This window comes from Bemisia tabaci, chromosome 8 (genome assembly GCF_918797505.1).
Source record: "Bemisia tabaci chromosome 8, PGI_BMITA_v3".
NCBI lineage: Eukaryota > Metazoa > Arthropoda > Insecta > Hemiptera > Aleyrodidae > Bemisia > Bemisia tabaci.
This window is the reverse complement of record NC_092800.1, coordinates 25,634,612-25,643,148: the sequence shown is the minus strand read 5'-3', so window position 1 is coordinate 25,643,148 and position 8,537 is coordinate 25,634,612. Positions and strand designations below refer to the sequence as shown.

Here is an 8,537-nt window from a genome sequence, read left to right as displayed (position 1 = left end):
TGTAAACACAAACAGGCTGTTTCTTGTTGGTTTGTGTATGTGTGTGTTCAAGTTCAATATTCAAGTTCAATGTGTTAGTGAAAAATGTGGCCGAACGCTTTTCCGGCATTATGTATCTTTATTTCTCACTTTTCCCTTATTTAATTGTAAGTGCAGCTCAAAGTCAGTACAATTAAGAGAGCATGGTTTATAAGAAGAATTTATCATATTTACTTTTATGTAATTTGTTTTGCACCTTGATCAAAGTGTATCTGGTAGTTCAACTGTGAGAGGAGCCGCAGAAGAATATTGTCAAGCATAATCGCATGCTGTGGTAAGTATGTACATAAGTCTCCTGTGACAGGTATTATCTTACCTCAAATTACATAAAGTGAAGCTTAAATTTAGCTCACATCCAATCTCATTCACATCGCACTTTTAGCTCTCATGTTGAACATGGCCACTGAAACTTAGGTTTTAAGCATGGAGATTGTCAAAAGTCATAATTGCGGAGTGCTGCAATATCACTCGCACCTAGAGCTAGTGGGTGACAACCCCACCACCTTTATCGCAAAGAAATTAATTCACTCAATGTTCTTTCTGACAACCTACCCTTCCTAGAAAACGGTTGTTTTGAATGACTCGTCATATGTTGAATTTTGTTCGAATGTAAGGCCCTGTCCGCACGAGTGCAGTTCGCGGAACTTATTCCCCGAACTGCTCAGTTTCCAAAACCTATTCCTTGAAACGAGGCATGCTGTCCACACGAGTTCGCCCGAACTGGAACCGGAACTTTAATAAAACTATACAATCATTGCAAATTAGTAGATTATTACGACCGCCAAAGTAACAAAAATAAATGTCAAGATATATAAAGGATGTAAAAAACAGAAAACAAGCAAATTCACATCCATAGAAACATTTGTAGAAGCTCAGAGTACGGGGGAAGTTCTGGGTTTTGGAGGAAAAAGTTTTAGCTCAGCTAAAAACTTGTTCCGGGAACAAGTTCCTCGAACTGAGTTCCGCGAACCGCGCTCGTGTGGACAGGGCCTAAAGTTGGATGAACTTATCCTTACTCGCATTCATTTTAGGATAACTCTTAATCTTCCAGTTTTTCTTGCTAATTAATGAGTCACGGAAGCATGAAATTGCTAATATTTTTAAGCCCCTATCATTATAACCATCGGTCCGCCATAGCAGGTCAGTCTTATTGGCTATATTTCCTCTAATTTTGAGTAGTTCCGTCAATGTAGCTATGGATGTCAATCAAAAACGTTTCTAGAGGAAGACTATGGAGTTTGAGTGAATCCAACCAAAGCAAAGTAGGTACCTATTAGAATTGCTAGTCACTTCTAGCTTCCATTGGATTACTAACTGAGTTTTTCCTTGTATGTTTTAGGGCAGTGACTAATAATTAAGTCTGAATAAGGAAGTCTGAAACTTTGGCACCAAATACTATGGATCCTGTTGAGCCTTTAATCGTCACCATTAAAGATGAACCATCATCCCCTGAAGAAATTGTCTTCCAAAATGAAGAATATTCTCATGATCCAGTAAATGAGAACAACACTGCTGCTGATGCTTCTTCGCCGTACTTTAGAGTTGAACCAGGAGAGACACATAAGCGAACCGCAGAAGCCACAACTTTTTCACCTCATAAGCTACCAAAATTTGAGTCTGAAACTTTTGGAGCAGGCCCTTCACGGTGAGAGTTGATTCGTTGTTTCTTTTTTTGTATTAACAGCACTAAAATAGTAATAAGAAGTAGCAATGATTTTGCAAGACTATCCCTGCTGAGAAAGTGGTTGCGAAAACATCAGGACGTTAAGTTCTACTGCATTTAATGTTAGAGCAACGTTTTTGCAAAAACTTCATGTCACTTTTGGCAGTTACTGGTTCAGAAAATCTGCAAAACTTCGAAGAAGCTGAGAGTATGTACTTAGCCACGACGAAGTATTCTGCAAATTATAGAATTGCATAAAATGTTTTTGAACTTGTGGAGAAAAAACTGACTGCAAATTGTGGCCAAAAGTCACTCAAGTGGGAGTAGGTACCTAATTAATTTTTTCCAAAGAATTAACCCATTCGCCTCACATGACGAGTTTACTCATCAGCGGGCGTCTAGGACATCATCTCAGCTGACGAGTTAATTCGCGCCATTTTCGGCATTCCGGCGCTTGAGATGCCATCTATCGGAAAATTGAAAAACCACTGGCAAAAAAATCGCATAGCAACGCCGATAGATGCCGCGAATTAACTCGTCAACTGAGATATGTCCCGCGTGCGCGCGCTGACGAGTATACTTGCCAAATGAGGCGAATGGGTTAACACAAAAATTCTCAATCATGTAAATTGGGACCAGACCTATCTGGATCGTGAAAAAAATCCACGACTAGATAAATCAGCACTCAGTTTCAAATCCAGGAAGACCTCAGTTTATCGGATTTCATGGGACTGATGAATCGATCTATTAAATCGCAAAATCTTTTGATCTGAATGAACTTATCAGCTTGAAGTCCTTGAAGAGACCGGAGGATCAGTCTGTTAAATCGCGATCTGATAAATTGAGGTCTTATAAGTAAGCACTGCAATTGATTGCTAAATGCAATGCAGAATGTTGCAATCTGAGACAAGTATTTTTTTATCGCAGCCATTAAATATCCATGCACGATATAAATAGACCATATACTGTGTTATACGATTATACAGATAAAACTGATCAGATGGTTCTGCTTTGTCCCTTTCCATCGCCATTATTTAAACATTGATACTAAAATGCAACACTAATAACTTAAAATCTGTACTCTTTGGGTCTGCATTTAGGCTATGCGCACTTGTTGAATCATTCACAATAATTCAGAGTTCGGTAGACACCGTATCCAAATAATGTAGAGTCTCGTGCACTTACTTCATCGATGCCATTGTCAAGGAAAAGGATCAGTTGTGTAGATTTTAAAATTTTGTGCCGTTTTTAATTACAATTAAAAATCTCAGTTAGGCAGGATTCTTGTAATATTTTCGAATTTCTGTTTTGGTAAGTATACTGAGTTAAAAAAATAAAATGCACACCTATTGCTTACGAAACATGTAAGCACTCAGCAACCATTCACCTAACCATCGTTTTAATGTGAACTGTCTGCAGTTCTGTGACAGGCAGTAAAGCCAAGTTCCATGATCGGTGTATTTGAAAAAATTTTCAGTTTAAAACATTCTAAAAGTATCTTGCGGGTTCCTAATGTTTTTTTTCTAGTTTTCATCGTGAAGATTAATGTGATTATTTTGTTTTCTCTTTTTCTAAAAGAGTTGAGTTCTCCAATGACACGAGTGACACCGGAATATACCCTACAACAAAAAATTATTCTGCAGATCCAGAAGTAGAAGATAAGAAGGAAGGAAATAAGACCTCATCAAGTGAAGCAAGTTGGCCGTCAGATGAAACGGGTGATGAAAGTGAAGAAGAGGTAGAAGATGTTAAGAATTCAGCTGAGGCTGTTACACTCACCACCGATGGATCCTTTTTCAAACTTGTTGCCAACGAGTGTACAGATACATCCATCGTCGCTCTTTGTGTCATGTGTCAACCCACCTATGTCCGAGTGAACGGCTCTCCGGAATCAACAGAACGTTTTCGAGCTCATTTACTATTGTCTCATGGAAAGTACGTCTTGGGCCAATATGATCGCTACATTTCAAAACATCTCTCGAAGGAAACTAGTGATTCTGAGGGTCAAAAGAAACAGTTGCAAGAGGCCTTCGATACGCACATTGCCCAGTTCATCTTACATTCCTTAGTGCCCCTTGAAATTGTAGAAAATCCGTTTTTCAATACCATTTTCAAGTTTTTAAATGTCTCTGAGAGAGGACTGTCTGTGCCCAGCAAGCAAGCCCTAGAGCGACGTATAGTCAGTTTCTACAAGAGAAACCTGAGATTTATCAAGGAAGAGCTTGAAAAAACTCAACATGTATGCATTTCAACAGATATCTGGAGGTGCGGAAGAACCAGCTATTTTGGTGTAGCAGTGCACTTTTTGAATGAACAGATGCAAAGAGAATCAGCGGTTATTGCTTGTGAAAAATTCACAGGAAAACACTCATACGACAAGTAAGTTCGCATTTTAATTTTTACATTTGTTCTTTTTTGACAAGGTAGAAACTAGGAATAGTCGTGTTTTTGAAAAATAGAATAGCAAGGAAAACACAGTTGAATTTTCAAAGAGGAGAATGAAAGAAATCAGCATTCAATTTTATACAGAGTTACTTATTAGGCAGACAGTCATTTCCAGCCCTTTGAAGTTTTCGAAAGTAAGCCTTGAGCTTGTATTAGATGAATAATCAACAAATTTCTGTAACAACTGAAAAAGTTTGTGTTGTTTTGGTTTTCTCTTACTATCTATCCACACTCCATTTTCCTCTTAGACTTATCATCAGTCTTCTATTGTGACTCTAAAACCTGAGATTTATTAAGGAGGAGCTTGAAAAAACTCTACATGTATGCATCTCAACAGATATCTGGAGGTGCGGGAAAATCAGCTATTTTGGTGTAGCAGTGCTTTTTTTAGTGTCTGTAAATCATGCCTAATTCCCAGTCAAAATTTTAGATCCGCCCCCCTTCCCCAACTTTTTGCCCTTTACCTGCTGTTTTGTAGGTCTGAATTCCCTTAAATAAATTACTTTTTGCTCAATAACTTCCCTTTAACGTAAAAAATGTTCACTTTTTGTCAGTATCTTTACCAAAGTATTGAAAAAGTTCTACAAATCAGCATCTTGCACCGACTTTTGCTTTTTGTCATGCAAGGCTGAGCCTCCCTCCCATTATCTTGCACTTCTTGCTGTACCGCACCTGCCCCCCCTCCCCCTCCCTGTTCGAGACCTAATTGCATAATACTACTTCCATAGTGACATTTTTAATTTTTTTTATTTAACATGTGCTACCATTGCTGTTTTTCAGGCTTTCGGAATGGCTCGCTGAAACACAAGGACTCTACGGGTTAACCAACAGCCAAATTGTTGCTTCTATGACCAATAGCGGCTTCAACTATGCGGAAGCATTTCAGAAATTGGGAGTTGATCCAGGGAGTATAAAATTTGAAGGAAGGGATGATGGAGACACAGAATCTGACGAAGCTCACCTAGAAGAGCTCCAGTTTGTTGATATAAATGAGATCATCAAGAAAGGGCAGTTGTTCCTCCCAAACCGGTCAAGTTGCGCTGCTCAAACACTCATCCTATGTGCATCTATTGATTTTGTTACATGTTTGCAACAATATCCAATTCTGAAACAAGTTCATGATAGGGTCATGAATAAATGCAATACACTTTGGCAAGCTGCAGGCAAAGTGAAAAATGAAAAAACTTTTCAAAACATACTAGGTGAGCTCACTGATAATTTTCCTTTTCAGGTTACATGTTCATTAAATATTGTCTACAAGGGGCTGCCCATAAAATATGCAATGTTACGACGAAAGGGGCAGGGGGTGGAGGAGAGTGTTACGCCATCATGTTTTTACGTAATGAATGATAGCAACCTAAGTCCCTAAAACGTTACAAGGGGGGGGTTAAAAATCTGAAATTTAGTGTTGTGTACTTTATGAACAGCCCCTAGAAGATATTTTAAGATTTCCTAGAACACTGTTTTGAAGAAAATATTTGCATGATGAAAGCATTGAAATGAATGGTATACTAATTCAAGAGATGAGTGTTTATTAATGTATCATTGAACTAACTAAGTAAAATTAATCCTAAATAATTATAAATATGAAGGACCACACTATGAGTATGAAGAAATACGGTAGAAGTAAACTTCGAGATTATTCAAATGGAAGATTCTTGTGGCCTCCTAAACACAATGAATTTTTACAATCAAGTTTTCTGTCACTCTTGAGAGAAGTAGGGCTGAAAAGTGAATTTTTAACCAACATCCATTTTAAAATGCGATTTCTCAAATCTGCTTTGTTTGCCATATCCTGTTTGGTCAGAAAAGTTCTCATGTTTGAGTTTATTTCTTAATTATTAAAGCATTGATATTTATAGACACTTAATTAGAAATTTTGTCTACAGGTTTTGCACTTCCTCGGCCAGATGAAAGGAGATGGAACTCTTTATATGATGCACTAAAGGCAATTCACGGTTCACGAAACAAAATAGAAGAACTAATCCGAGAGCTGTCCATCAAAAAATCTTTCTGTGAATCTGACTTTAAGTACATATCGGAATTTTTAACTTGCACTAAACCACTCACTGTTGCGGTGGAGATTATCCAATCCGAAAATGAGTATTACTATGGAGTACTGTTCCCGACCATTCTTTCATTGCAACGCAAATTACATGAAATAGCATCAAAATCATTGATTTTTTGCGAGCCTCTTGCCAAGTCCTATTTGAATAGTGTCACCACCAGATTCTCCAAATTCATTAATTTCTCATCAGCAGAGGCTGAACGTGCTGCTGTAGCCACAATGAGCTATCCTAGATTTAAGAGAAAATGGTTTGTATATGTTGATGAGAAATATTATGAGAGACTTACATCTCTCTTAAGGAAAAATGTATTGGAATACATGAATGTTAATCCGATTTACAGTGTGGACTCTAAGGATGACGTGTGGTCCAAGGATGACTTTTTTGACTTTGGGTCATCAGCATCCTCAAAACTATCAATTTATTCCAAAGCGGATGATGAAATTGCTCTATTTTTCAATGACACTGATGAAGATATTACCATGTTAAATAGATACGAAAACGTTAGGAAAGTCTTTGTAAAATTTAATACTCCTTTAGCCTCATCTGCACCTGTAGAACAGCTATTTCCATTCACAACGCTGACCAATTCTCCACATGTTAATCGGCTGTCGAATGGAATGTTCGAAAAGCGAGTAATATTGAGAGCCAATTTACTGAAAAAGCGAAACTAGTAGAACATAGCAACTCCTAATTTGTCTCCAAGCATGTTGTAAAGCTTGTCATTGTAACAGTCATTACAAAAGCCTATACAAATGAATTTATCGTTCAAATTTATTTTCTAAGTTCTTTGAGGGCAAAGAAATCGTAAGTCAACTACGTACGATAGTATAAATTTTGTTTCTCTTCTTTAAAAAAAAATCCGTATATTTTTGGAAGTGATTTGAAAAATAATTGTTGTTTTTTCTTTCCCTTCTGTTTTGTTCGTTCATTATTTTTTTGTGTTTTTGAAATTTTATGACAAAGCCATTTAGTTTAAGATGATATTTGACTGAAGTTTTAACTGGATCTCTCATTTTTATTCCACCAAATTGTATCATTTGTATCTACCTCATCTTTCAAAAGCGTATGAGCTCCTCTCTTTGATGCATGTAGTCTAGCATCTAATTGTATTGTGTGCCATCAACGATTCTATTTTCTGAGAGGTTTTTCTACAGTCAGCTGAGTTAGCATAAGTGTAACCGTCTCTTTAAAATTACTTGAAGCATACTTTTTGTCAATTCCAACTTCTTTACTACGATACCAGTTAAATTAGCTCATTTGTTGAAAAGTTTTACCATGTAGAAAATATATATTGTTCAACCATGATCTAATGAATCATTTTTACCTTGATCTCAATCTTCAAACCGATTTGAAGCTATACATAAAGGGCCATTCATAAAATGTTACTGGGTCTATGATAAGGGACCCTATCCTCTGGGAGGAAATTTTCGGGATTACTTAAACTATGTTTTTCCACCACCTTGAAATGGTGGTCTTAGAATTTCCGAACCATTATCTCCCTCAATTTTTAAGATTTTAATGTTTAACTTGCTCCTTAATTTCCAGATTCTGTTTTTCTAGAAATTAGCTAAAAGCAAAGGAAAATTTTCTCCTAGAAGATAAAGATCCTTTCACAGATCCAGTCGCAAATACGTAATTCTCAAGGGGGAGAAGAGGGGGACTTGAGCCTGCATTACGAGTACGTTACAGGGGGAGGGGGGGAGTCGCCCAGGGCTGCGTTCGAAAATGTTAGAACAGACGCAATAAATATTAGATGAAAAATTAATGTGAGGTAGTAATTTTTCATCTAAAATTCATCACAAAATGCTAACTTGTGGTGGGAGGGGTTGAACTAAGCATTAGGCAGCTAATTTGATTTGAACAATGCATGCCTGTATATGTTACACAAGAGGAAGGGAAGGGGATAAAAAAAATCCGATTTTCAGCGTCACCTATATTATGAACCCTAAAAACCCCCTAATACCTTTGCAGACCAACAAATGACAAATCCGAAGTCGTTTCAAGAATAAGTTCAGGCAAAATGAACAATTTTGCAGAAGAGAAAATTACAATTTACCGAAAGGAATCAATTTTGAAAGAACAGTCGAAAAATGTAGTAGCACCGTAAGACGGCATGATAAGACAAAGGGAGTGGGCATCATTTCATCTGTGAACTTTCAGATCTGGGAACCAGGCTTAATTGCAAACATCACTAATCAAGTAACATTAGATGAACTATACTTCCTCTACCCTAGGGTAGCGAGAAAGTAAAAATCGTTGCTGCTGTGCAATGGTAAAGTGCTTTCTTCTCTCGTCAAAATGGAAGATCAAAGTCGGGACTC

The 8,537-nt window shown here is 37.3% G+C and overlaps 1 protein-coding gene across 2 annotated transcripts; it reads left to right on the top strand.

Annotated features, from left to right (window-relative positions):
- Nucleotides 1-45: 45 nt before the first annotated feature.
- On the top strand, nucleotides 46-7,521 carry LOC109035471 (uncharacterized). Of its 2 annotated transcripts, none has more exons than XM_019049122.2 (5): nucleotides 46-146; nucleotides 1,379-1,684; nucleotides 3,281-4,081; nucleotides 4,928-5,349; nucleotides 6,037-7,521. In XM_019049122.2, the coding sequence occupies exons 2-5, from the start codon at nucleotides 1,437-1,439 to the stop codon at nucleotides 6,885-6,887; spliced, it is 2,322 nt and encodes a 773-aa protein (XP_018904667.2). In that variant the 5' UTR covers nucleotides 46-146; nucleotides 1,379-1,436; the 3' UTR covers nucleotides 6,888-7,521. The 2 variants fall into 2 exon arrangements, with proteins under 2 accessions (XP_018904667.2, XP_018904666.2); XM_019049121.2 differs by having other exon boundaries at nucleotides 55-313.
- The last annotated feature ends 1,016 nt before the right edge of the window (nucleotides 7,522-8,537 follow it).